Raw genomic sequence first — 12,362 nt, 5'->3', positions numbered from 1 at the left:
CAAACAAAAAGATATTAGGTGAAGGGGGGAGGGGGTCGAATGGTAATGACGTCTAATTCTTTCAAAAGCATATGCAAACAAGTAACAGTACTGGAAAACTATCATCTGAATTTTTATATCGCAGTACTTCAAAATGGAATAGTAAAAAATACAATCAACTAAACATTTGGGATTTGGTTGGAAGCTGCGCGATGTTCTCTGCAATTTCCATGTACTGGGACAGAACATGACCAAATACCAGCGTAAGCTCCAGTCCACTCGTGATTGAGTAGGCAACCGATTCTCTTCTAATTGTCCAGCCGTCAAAACTTTTCATTTTTGGGTGACTTTTCTACTCTAAACATTCAACGATGACTAGTATGCAAGAAAATTTCCACAAGAAAAGGACTTCACTGTGTATTTTTAAGAGATGTTCTCAATGGACCATTTGTGATTAGGTTTAGGTTTTTCAGTTGAAGTTTCTACACGATAATATGTCCTTGTATTGCTGAATCTTGTGTGGCCCCTAAAAAGTCCAGTATTTTTAAGAGATGTTCTCAGCGGACCATTTGTGATTAGGTTTAGGTTTTTCAGTTGAAGTTTCTACACAATAAAATGTCCTTGTATTGCTGAATCTGAATCTTGTGTGGCCCCTAAAAAGTCCAGTATTTTTAAGAGATGTTCTCAATGGACCATTTGTGATTGGGTTTATATTTTTCAGTTGAAGTTTCTACACAATAATATGTCCTTGTATTGCTGAATTTGAATCTTGTGTGGCCCCTAAAAAGTCTTGAACCTTGTGTTGTAAATCCACACCCCCATACACACCAACAATATTGTCCGCTTTGGGTTGTCCAGTTCCCATGGATACAATCGGGCCGATATTGTCCGCTTTGGGTTGTCCAACAATATTGTCCGCTTTGGGTTGTCCAGTTCCCATGGATACAATCGGGCCCGCACGGCTTTGTTTCTCCTTAGGCTCAAACAAGTGGGCTAAACTCAACTCACTCAAGCCTAAGAAAAGGCCTTGTTAGTGGTTAAGGGTGGGCTTAGATTTATAAACCACACATGGTTGGCATTACCAATCGATGTGGGAATATTGTTAACACCTTGGTTATTTATCTCCGCAAAAATTCTTCAATTCCAAGCTAAAACTCGATCAATCCCATATGGATATTCAGAGATTATTTGAAACTGCTCGTTGGGGAAACGTTGAGGTTTTACGCAAATCCCTTCAACAGAATCCATTTGATTCTTACTGAAGTTACCCTAACAATAAGCAACAAAGACACACTTTTACATGTTGCAACTAAAGCAGGACAGTTGAGATTTGTATGTGAGCTATTTGAACAAAAGCCTGACTTATCTCAAGAACTGAATGAGGATCGATATAGGCCAATGGACATAGCTACTGTAGTTGTGAATGTGGAGATTGTTGCAGAACTCAACAAGAACAATCATGGAAATTGTCGTCTCAAAGGCGAAGATCCAAGAACACCACTTCACCATGCTGCAATCCATGGTAGAGTTGAGGTTATAAATGAATTGGTATCTAAATCTCCAGTCTCTTGAATATGTGAGTGCTTACAACGAGACCGTGCTTCACCTTGCTGTGAAGAATCATCAAGTTGATGCCTCTGGTGTTCTTGCCCAGTCATTGAAAAGTTTCAACAAGGAAAGAGTCATAAATTGGTGTGCTACCAATGGAAATACTGTGTTGCATCTTGCAATTTCTCTAAAACAAAAGGAGGTACAAGCCTTAGATTCTTGCTAATGTTACGTTTTTTTTAATGCAATTCCTAGTCCATTTGTTGTTGATAAATACTAGATTTCTCACAAGGAGGATTGTGATTTTCATAATTCAGAGTGTTGAGCTTCTCTTGGAAAATTCTGGGGCTTTGGAGGTGAATGACATAAACTCGAAGGGTTAACTGCTACGGATGTTTTGGACATTGTTATGGAAAATGAAAATGATCTCCAAATCAAGAAAATACTCGAACATGTTGGGGTAAAGGGGGCTCAAGAAGAAAACACTATGAAACCCACATCTACTTCAAATGAAGTCAAAGAAAAATATCAAACTCCACACAATGAGCATTCCACAGACAGGTTTGAGAGTGTTCTAAAGTATTTCAAGTTTCAAAAGCACAGAGATTCGGCAGGCGATGCACGAAATGCTCTGCTTGTAGTTGCAGGACTAATCGTCTCTGTGATTTTTCATGCAGGATTGCAACTCCCAACTACCTTGGAACAGACGTATTCACAATCAACTCCTCCTTCTAATTCCGATAATCTTGGGATCTATGGCATAACCCATGTTCAGCCACCTATTACTGAAATTACTGTCTTCCTAATTGGGAACTCATTGGCACTCTTATGGGGAATACTTATAATAAACTACCTCACTGAAGGATTTCCTTTCCGAGGAGAGCCTCTTGGTTCCATGTTCGCTTTGTTGATTACTTATGGGTTTGCAGTAGGAGGCAATAATAAACTACCTCATCTGAAACATCGTTGTTCCACCTTTTTTTACAGTTTCTGCTTCTGCTTGTGTGTGTATAGTTATGCTTTCTCTAATATAATGTTGTTGTTATATATGCTGTTCTTATATCAAGTTCCTTTTTCTTCTTGTGAATGAAACTCGAATTGGGGATTATTATAGGACATTCCGTTGGGAGAAACTAAGACCAGTTTAAATATATCAAGCAGCGGAATAAACTACTCTCGCTCTTTGTGTGAGTCTGTGAAGAACTAGCTCACTATGCAAATAAAATAATAATAACACGGTATTTTTAATGTGAAAAACCTTCCTGTCCTGTGTGAGAAGGAAAAACTACGGGACCGTAGTCCATCCAAAATCTCCACTATCAATCAAATAATGGGTATACAAGAGTTCTTTCTAGTTACAACTAGAAGCATACAATCAACAATAATCTCAAGAAATAACTTTCCTGGAAACTCAACGAATCCTAAAGGATAATAGAGAGATCTCACCGAAAAACAGCCACTCTTCACGATATCAGAACTCAGCTGTAGCTATCTCTAAATCCAATCTCCACCGTTAAGATCGCAGAGCTGTGTGTCTTGAATCTGCCCTTCAAATTTCAGCTCAATCTGACGTCGAACACCTGCTGATCAGACGGATTGATGTAATCTCAGCAGTTTTTTCCCGTAAGAATAAAAAAATATAAAAAATAAGGAACTTTTTGGGAATTGAACCCGACGTGAATCGAACACGCAACCTTCTGATCTGGAGTCAGACGCGCTACCATTGCGCCACGGATCCTCGATGAAAGTCGGGGCCATAAAGTAATTAATTATAATTTGTTTTATATCCAATACTTTGATATATAGGAAAAAAAGGATATAAAATTCTTTTGGATATTTTCCCTCAATTTCTCAATAATCCAATTGTCGACCTCTACAAATACAGTAATAATTTTTCATCGTTAACAGATTAAATATCCCCATAGATTAGTTGAGAGTTTGACCATCTCAATCAACGACTTGTGGATATATGTTCTTCCTTTTCTTGACTTGTTCATTCTTTTCAGATCAAACAAAGAGGTATTAGGTGAAGGTCATCTGGCAATGAAGTCTAATTCATTCCAAAGCATATACAAACAAGTAACAGTACTACTAAAAAAACTATCATCTGAATTCTTATGTCGCAATACTTCAGCTAAACATTTTTGGGATTTGGTTGGAAGCTGCGCGATGTTCTCTGCAATTTCCATGTCCTGGCCTGGGGCTGAACATGACCGAATACAGCGTTACGCTCCTGTACACTCGTGATTCACTGGCCCTCGGTTGAAATATCCTCAAATTTCCCCGTCAAACCTTTTCATTTTCTAGTGACTTTAATTTTCTACTCTAAACATTCAACAATGACGGACTAGTATACAAAAAACAGTTTCCACAAGAAAAAAAGATTTCAACATGTATTTTTACGAGATGTTCTCAATGCACCATTCGTGATTAGATTTTTCAGCTGAAGTTTCTACACAAGAAAATTACTTTTAACGTGTATTTGTACGAGATGTTCTCAATGGACCTTTTGTGATTAGATTTTTCAGTTTGAAGTTTTATGCCTTGATGCTTACTTATGGGTTTGCAGTACGTAGCAATAACAAACCAGCAAACGGATATAAGTTCGCCCTTCCAATAACCTCTCTTTAGGGATGAAAATGGACCGAACTGAGCTGCGTTTTGACAAGCCCTAGGCTCGGCCCTTTCCCGTTAAAGGAGGTCTGAGCTCGGCCCGAGCCTTAAAGGAGTCCTAAAACTCAAGCTCAACCCCGCTCGTTTGAAAATAGCTCGGCCCATTGAGCCCAACCCTTGTAGGCTTGATCATTAATTTTTTTTAAAAAAAAAACCCTAGAAAAATGCCTCACATGAAATCCAATATTAATACAAGTAAAATTAGTAAATTACTACAATAGCAATCAACATTACATAAAATCCAACTCCAAAATAATATACAAGTCAAATCTCAAATACTTCATAAACAATAACAAAATCCATAATTAAACTTAAACAATCCTTTTTTAATGCAAAACAGGCTTGAATCTCCAAGTTTTCAAGTAACTCTGTAACCTCCAAAACTCCAACCTAGCAAGCAAAGTAGCAATTAACCAAAGTGGCTCTCTTACTCTACCAAGTATCAAAAGATTTGGACCACTTTGTAGAAGAAACCTTATCAACAAGTTGAAAAGATCTTCTTCATCAGCTACTCAAGCTCCCCAGTCACTGCCAATCTCAAGAGGCCAATAATGTTACTGAAAGACTCACCTCTTGTTGGTCTGTATTATTGGGTATTGTAAATAGGTTCGGTAACAATAATGTAGCTTCCAGTAAGTATCTATGGCTTTGATTACCGATCTGTTTCGGATGCAAGTAGGGTACGGCTTGATATTCAGTTTCACTGGACAAGCATGTGCAATTGAACAACAATATACATACATACTTACAAATGAACAAAAAAAGCACCATGCAGCAGAACATAATATTTTGACCAAGCTCTGTGCGGGTTCGGTTTTCCCCTCTAGCCGTCCAACTTGAGCCAAGTTTTCTCCAAATTTGCAGAAGCAGAAGGGCCACAGGAAGAAAAAACAAATGGATACCAAATCGTTAAAAGCAATAAGTAACATGCATGATGATCCTTCTTTCATAAGACACAGTTGGCAATAACTAAAGCAGAAATTGGATAGCATTTAAAAGTAGGTAACAATTTGAAATTCTGCTTCCTCTCTTCAAATTGTGAATCAACACTCCAAGATTTCCATGTATACTCTAAATTATAAATAATATGAATCAACAAATAAGGGGAATTGCAAAACCAACGAAAGCAGGGCAAACTAGTTTAAAGATAATCTGTGTTCACAAATTGATACTGCAGAGATACCAACTACTACTAAAACCCATCTCAATGACCAGAACTCATATTTTTCATTTAACACAGCAATCCATAGGAAACCATGCATATGATGAAGCAATGGCACAATAGTACTCCATGAAATCTGGCAATCCCATATCTTACATCAGAAATCAGAGTACCGTGACTATAAATTGTTTTCACCACCATGAAAAAAAATAAACTAGCCAACATCGAGAATTTCTGAAAAAGAGCACTTGTGAACAAAACATCATCCCCTAATGCAATTACATAATACCCCACCACCGTATCTCAACACTTTTCAGTTGAAATCAAGCCTCAGTCAAAAGTATCCTCAATTTTTCGATCTCCACCGATGGACACCGCAAATAAATTTCAAATCCAGTTCATGATGTATAAAGAGCAAAGATTGATATTGAATAACAATTAAGCTGCCCCGGTATTATTATAGCAACATGCAAAGGTCTTATTTTGCTAGATAACTAGATACTTGTCATTAATCCCGTGACATGAAAGCCGATTGACCTTCCACTAGGGACCCTGTGAGAGTCGTGGAAGGAATCTTATGGCTTCAAACAGTGTAATGTCACTCAAGACTATAAGGTAGTGTACTTGTTCAGGGAAAAATTCTAGCTATTTCAGTTATGAGGTGCTAAACCACAAAAAAGGAACGTGGGTAGCTGCAGAGGGGCTTACTTTTCACACAAGTTTCTTTTGCTGCAGACCAGTTTTAGTCATAGAAGCTTTCCATTGAAGTCCTCAAATCGATCAAAGTGATTACTTGATGACAATGGAAGTGGCCAAATAAAAGTTCCAGGCTAGCGCTATAAAACATATAACAGGGTTGTTGAGATGAACAGTAACTGCCTAGGTTAGGCACTCGTGAAAATTTTGGCATAGACAGTTGGATCTTGAGGTTATCCATTTCAAATTTCTGGAAAGCACCATGAATGTGATGAAGCAGTGACACCTTAGTCGTCCATCTTCGTAGTTCCAACAGCAATCAGGCTAAACCTCTAAAGATTGGCTCCAATGATGGAGGGCCTCCATCGATAACCACAAGAAATAAACTAGTATAACATCAAGAATTTCAGGCAAGGTTTCCCCAACTCAAATGAGTAAGAAATAGATTCAAAATTGGCCAGTTTATATCTCATAGAACATATCAGCCGAGCACACAGCAATGCAACACCCACCAAGCGAACGTATATGCCAAACTCTAATAAGTCCCCAACTCCCTTATTTAGATCAACTTTCTGTAAAATCTGAATGGTAGTTCCCAGAAAAAGAAATGTGGCGAAGTTGTGCAAACACAGGATTACATACTTGATCATATGAGGGAATTGGCACGACTCCATGCCAAATGAGCCCACAGATACCTTCATGTGGGCTTTACATAGGAAGCTGCATGCACTACCATGCAAAAAGCTAAATGAACCAACTTATTCCCCGTTACACTCAGCAAATTCCTAATATCTCAACATTCAAATACATTTTAATGTTGTAGACCTGCAGATAGAACAAGCTTATATAACCAAAATGCCTTCCAAGCATTACAGGAAATTAATCCAATCAATTCAACATAGCCAACAATCTAAATATTCCTCGAGGCATATATAGAGGAACATATCAATTCCATTAATTAATAATGTGTCCATTTAAATGGCTGATGCAGAATAACCCATATCCACCAGTTGGAGTTCCTTAAGGAAAAGAGATGAAATTCATACATAATATACACTCAACGATTCTCTTTTTCATTCCTAACAAATATGTCTCAGTTAGATAACCAGTCTCTAGATCTCTTTATGGCTTGAACCAACTCAGGCACTTCCTTTTCGGTAACAACATTACACTTAACCTTCTCCTTCAGATCAGATATACAGATATATTATGCTTGGCAACAACCAATCTCCCCAGATACAGGCATCAAAATGCAGGACCATCAGATAGAGCAAATCCTACAGCAGCCTCTTGTCATGTCCAATCTGTTCCATAAAGAAATTCACTTGTGACCATAATGCTCCATTATTGTCATTCAAACTTCTTCACATAGTCAAAGAGATGCCGAGTATCTTCAGAAAGCTGGTGGTCGTCCATTAAAAAATAATTCTATAACACGAAAATCATGTTTTTACACAAGTACTTTAATTAAATAAATTTACTAGTAGTATGCCATACTTACTTCAATAGTATGAACTGGAACCACCACTGCCCATATAACTGCTGCCACCCACACCACGACCAGAGTATAGTGATGAGTAAGAACTACCACCAACCTGTCATGTATAGAATTCAAATGCCATAAGTGGAAAGATTTATTCTCAGCTAATCTCAATATGGAAAAGGATCATAATTCATACATCACGTCCACGAGACATGTAATCACCACCATAGCTTGAAGAGTACATTTCAGAATCACCACCACCACCCCCACCATAAGAACCTGAGAGCCACAAAATATATGATTGGACTACAGTATACAAATGGCAAATCAGTATTCACATTTCAAGCATACAAATCAACAGGAACTAGAAGCACACCTCCTCCATAACCCATTCCCTGACGACTGCTATATACCCCATGTGAACCCTGACTTGACATAGAACCTCGGCTGCTACCATATCCCATATTAGATCTCCCAAGTCTGCTGACGATGACAAATAAAGATGAGCAACCACTATAATTTAAGTAAAAAAACAAGAAAAATCAATTTTGTCCACAATATCCTTCTTCAAGAGTGGGATAACACACCTATCACCATAAGCATCCCCATATTGGGATGCACTGCCACCAAGTTCGTATTCCACCCGAGCCCTTGAATGGCGGACAGTAGAATCAGAATAACAGTGAGGAACATCATCCTGAAATTAGGTCCATTAAAATCAGATCAAAGTCAACATACAAAACTCGAGGCAATTATGGATGAATCAAATGGTGACACTTACCATTGCAGAATATGGCCGTTTTGACCCAGATATGGAGTCATAATCACGGGCACGACCGCCACGATAACTTGGAGGAGGCCTTTCAAACCTCGGACTATAGCCATCATCTAAATAAGCTCTCCTTGCCACAGTTCGGGAAGTACTTCCAGGTATATCAGAATAGCCAGAGCTGTGTGAGTACTCATCCCTATATGAAGACGGGCGCCTCTCCACAGCTGCCCTGGAACCATAATCTATTGCAACTCTCCTAGGAGGTGGAAGCTCATCACGCCGACCATAGTCCCGCTTAAAGCTACTTTTTGGGTATGATGGAGCTGTCAAGAGATGCAATAATTAAATAATAAACATCCAGTAGAAAAAAATAAACTAGATGTTACCGTTCGAATCTGTACCAGGTGCTCTTCTCTCATAGGATCTAGGAGGAGGCAACGGCCTGCCTCTTGCTGCCATTGACATAACAGGAGGGCGTCTGTCTCTTATTACAATGGGCCTCTTCACGCTTACAGGGGAAAGGCGGCTTCCAATTCCTCTCACTCCACGCCCTGGTAAGCTATGTAGCTCAGGGCGACCATATGGACCCCTCACAGCTCTACCAGCCCCATGCAAAGAACGAAAATCTCCACGACTCACATGTTTTCCCCTGCCTCTCTGAAGTGGCCTCGACAACCTGGCCCTAACTTTAGCCTGGAAAGCGATTACTACATATTACACAAATGTCCCAAGGCTACAACCAAACAGATATAAGTGCCAACCATCTACTAATAAATAAAACAAACCTTGCTGTCTCCTTCACCTAACTCTGCGTTGTTTATGCTTTTTGCACATGTCACAGCAGCATCATGAGAGTCAAATGTAACAAAACCAAAATCCTTTCTCTTAGCAGATGGCATATTCCGTGCAAGCTCAACCTTTTCGACCTCCCCATATTTCTTTAAAAGCTTACGCACACGATCCTCATCCCAAGAAGCAGGCAATCCGTCAATAAACACAGTCTTGACCTAAATAATGAGATCAAAATCAGCTGACATTACTTGAAAGCTCGTCACAACAGAAAAGTTGAACCAAACTGAATGAACATCACATAAAGAGAAACATTTAAAAGCACAAAATATTTAAATCGTACATAAAGGGAAATATTATGTTCCTGTGGCTTAATAAAGCAGCGCAGCACATGCCGGACAGTCTTAGCCAAGGTATTTGACGAAAGAAAGAAAGCCTCAAGACTACAATTTATCAGGTCAGAGAAGCTACCCCAACAGAAGAAAATGTATATACCTGTGCCATGATCTCATCACCAGGGTCAATGAACGAATCGGCAAAAGAAACCTTTGCGGGTCTATCGACACCGAATAAAACATCTCTCTTCTGAAGGCGCTTAAAAGCATCCATGGCATCTGAACGAGACGAAAATTCCAAAAATGCAAATCCCCGATTTATTCCTTCATTGTTACTATCTTCTACCAAAGTGATATCATCAACATTGTTAACTCCATAATGTTTGAGTTTCTCTTTCAGCTGGAAGCATGGTTGTGACACATTTATCAGGAACATTACACCCACAAACACGTACCAAAAATAATTCAATGCTTGGGCAAACCAGATTACTTACAGCTTCTTTTGTCCATGTCTTGCATATATTACCCAGAAAAAGAGTGTCACTGTCTTGACTGGGAGTGACACCACATTGTTTACCATTGATCTGGTTTGGAGCCATTAACAGAATATAACTTAACAAGTACAAGGAAGATATAGTTACTTATGGAAAACAAGATGATCAAAAATTACCACTGGGTGTTTCAACTCTGTAACCGCTCGCTTTGCCTGTTCAACGGAAGCAAAACGCAAGAACGCAAAACCTTTGTTCTTTTTGGTCAGAGGACTCATCATCAGCCTGACTTCAGTAACTTGACCAACTTGACTAAAAACTTCCCTAATATCATCCTCGGTAGCATCCTTGTCCAAGCCCCCAACAAATACTTCAAACTCCTTGCGTTTGCGTCTCTCCTTAATAACATCATGGTGATCCTCTTCCTCCACATAAACCTCTGCATGCTCTGGTTCCTCACTAGAATGCTCTGGTTCCACTTCACCCTCAATTTCTTCAGCAACCTCTTCGATGATTTCCTCCTCTACCATATCGCCATCTTCCTCTTCGCCTATATTCTCCTCCTCCTCGAGCTCTTCCACAGGCTCATCCCCCTCGTCCTGAACATCCTCTTGCTCTATTTCCCTATCATCGTAGTCGCCACCATATTCCTCAGGTTCATTATCATCGAGCTCTAAGCGCTCATCTTTTTCAAATTCATCTCCAGATTCCTTCATCTCTTCTTCCTCTGCCATTGGATATAGTAGTAACCCAAAACATCAAGCAAGGCTTGGAAATTTCCATTATCATCTATGTAACTTGAAATTCTTTCTAAATATAATCAAAATTAGGATACAGGATAGCAATTCGCAGAGAGACTAGCATTACTAGCCAGTTTTTTCTTTTGAGTGAACTAAGAGTCATCCATCTAAAATTTAATCTTTTCTCCAGTGAGTCCAGTGACCATCAAAATATTTTACTTTGAACCCTGTAGACGGGTTAAAATAAAATAAAAACTCCAAACTGGTCAGTACTATATGATGTGGAAATCAAGACCACACTCTGCCCTGAAAAAAAAAATTAACGCTTATCCAATCTTTACCCAGATATACTATCATCAAAACCATATCTTCGTATGTTTCAGAATGTCATCCTTTATGAAATGGGAGTCTCCATACAATCCAGGGGCCATGACATTTAACCGAAACTCTCAACATTGAGAAAAGAAAGTAATGCTTCTAGAGCATCAAGGGATTTCTCCTTATAGAAAAAAAAATTGGTTCCACAAGCCTCTCAGTGTCAAAATAAAGTAGAAGTACGCAAAATCTACAATACAGTGAATACACATGCAACTGTACAATAATCCCGAAACAAACCAATGAACCATGCAATCCAAACTTTTATTTTCTGGAGACAAACAACTCCGTAATCAATAATTTACCACCCAGCAAAAGGATCAAAACGGACAATTCAAACAAAACCAACCGCACACAGAACTTTTTTGTTTTGCTGTAACCGCACATCAAGAAATATCAAAATCCCATCAAACCCCAACTGAATCCTACAAACAGTAAACCAGGGAAAAAAAAAAGAAAACTTACTTTTCACCGCAACGGCACTCTGCGTATCCGATCTTGATCCAGCTCCAGCTCCCGGTCCAGAATCCAAGAGCTTATTAGCCAAAACCACAAGTTTTTCTTCGACGACAACAGGCTTCTCTTGGATCACCGGCTTCTCCTCAACAACCGTCTTCTCCTCGATCTGGACCTCCTCCACCTTCACCGCCTCCTCCTGCAGTGAATTCTGCTGCTTTCCCGTCACTCTTCCACCTCTCCCCGCCCTCTTCAGCCCTCCAGCCGCTGCTCCTCTCTTGACCACTCGCGGAGGCATCGTCTCGAAATTGAAAACAATATATTGCTAATCCAAAAACGCCCTGAAATTGATCTCAAAAACCCTAATATGAAGAACCGTTGAAAGGGAAAGAAATCTACCGATACTGTAGAGCAAAAAACCCTAGGCTCCCAATTTATACGAGAGAAGAAGAATAAGATACCAATTAGGAGTTTCGAGTTTACGTTCGTCAAGGGAAAATTGTACTCGTGGCATCCTTTTATTGGTTAAAGGGACTAGCGAGGCTAGCTCCGCACGTACTTTGTTTTAGTGGTTCGTTGACGATATTGTCCTTCCTTGGTTTTATTTCTAATTTTTAAATTTTCACTGGATTTCTTTAGCTCCATATATATTTATAATTAACTAAATAATAATAATCCTTCTATTTAACTAATTAACAAATTTGGGAGAAGTCTTTCGTTGTGTTGTGTCTATACTAAATTAAAGCTTTGGACTCCGTAAAAATATTCATTTTTCAATTGTCAAGTAAATATAAAATAAGCTTCTTTTTTTTAACGAAAAATCACTCAATCCAACATGTCATTTAGATAGTTAAGTGGGCATA

At 39.0% G+C, this 12,362-nt stretch overlaps 2 protein-coding genes and 1 non-coding gene across 7 annotated transcripts; 1 reads left to right on the top strand and 2 right to left on the bottom strand.

Moving 5' to 3' along the window:
• Window positions 1-350: 350 nt before the first annotated feature.
• On the top strand, window positions 351-1,910 carry LOC120003647. The gene is made up of 4 exons (XM_038852662.1): window positions 351-396; window positions 1,244-1,491; window positions 1,544-1,729; window positions 1,845-1,910. Exons 1-4 carry the CDS (start codon window positions 351-353, stop codon window positions 1,908-1,910), a joined length of 546 nt encoding a protein of 181 aa, XP_038708590.1.
• A 1,283-nt stretch (window positions 1,911-3,193) lies between these two features.
• TRNAW-CCA lies at window positions 3,194-3,265 on the bottom strand. Its single transcript has one exon. It is a non-coding gene; the product is annotated as a tRNA-Trp (tRNA).
• Window positions 3,266-6,959: 3,694 nt separating this feature from the next.
• Window positions 6,960-11,959, bottom strand: LOC120003674 (heterogeneous nuclear ribonucleoprotein Q). 5 transcript variants are annotated; one of them, XM_038852691.1, is made up of 12 exons: window positions 11,509-11,959; window positions 10,108-10,655; window positions 9,932-10,021; window positions 9,598-9,837; window positions 9,099-9,320; window positions 8,715-9,006; window positions 8,323-8,636; window positions 8,129-8,238; window positions 7,918-8,024; window positions 7,738-7,820; window positions 7,560-7,653; window positions 6,960-7,362 (listed from the first exon to the last, which is right to left on the bottom strand). In XM_038852691.1, the coding sequence occupies exons 1-11, from the start codon at window positions 11,795-11,797 to the stop codon at window positions 7,561-7,563; spliced, it is 2,388 nt and encodes a 795-aa protein (XP_038708619.1). In that variant the 5' UTR covers window positions 11,798-11,959; the 3' UTR covers window positions 6,960-7,362; window position 7,560. The 5 variants fall into 5 exon arrangements, with proteins under 5 accessions (XP_038708619.1, XP_038708622.1, XP_038708620.1 ...); XM_038852694.1 differs by having other exon boundaries at window positions 7,918-8,021; window positions 11,509-11,956; XM_038852692.1 differs by having other exon boundaries at window positions 6,960-7,486; window positions 11,509-11,797.
• Window positions 11,960-12,362: the final 403 nt, after the last annotated feature.

This window comes from Tripterygium wilfordii, chromosome 8 (assembly GCF_013401445.1).
Source record: "Tripterygium wilfordii isolate XIE 37 chromosome 8, ASM1340144v1, whole genome shotgun sequence".
In the NCBI taxonomy this organism is placed as follows: Eukaryota; Viridiplantae; Streptophyta; class Magnoliopsida; order Celastrales; family Celastraceae; genus Tripterygium; species Tripterygium wilfordii.
This window is presented reverse-complemented; position numbering and strand designations above follow the sequence as displayed.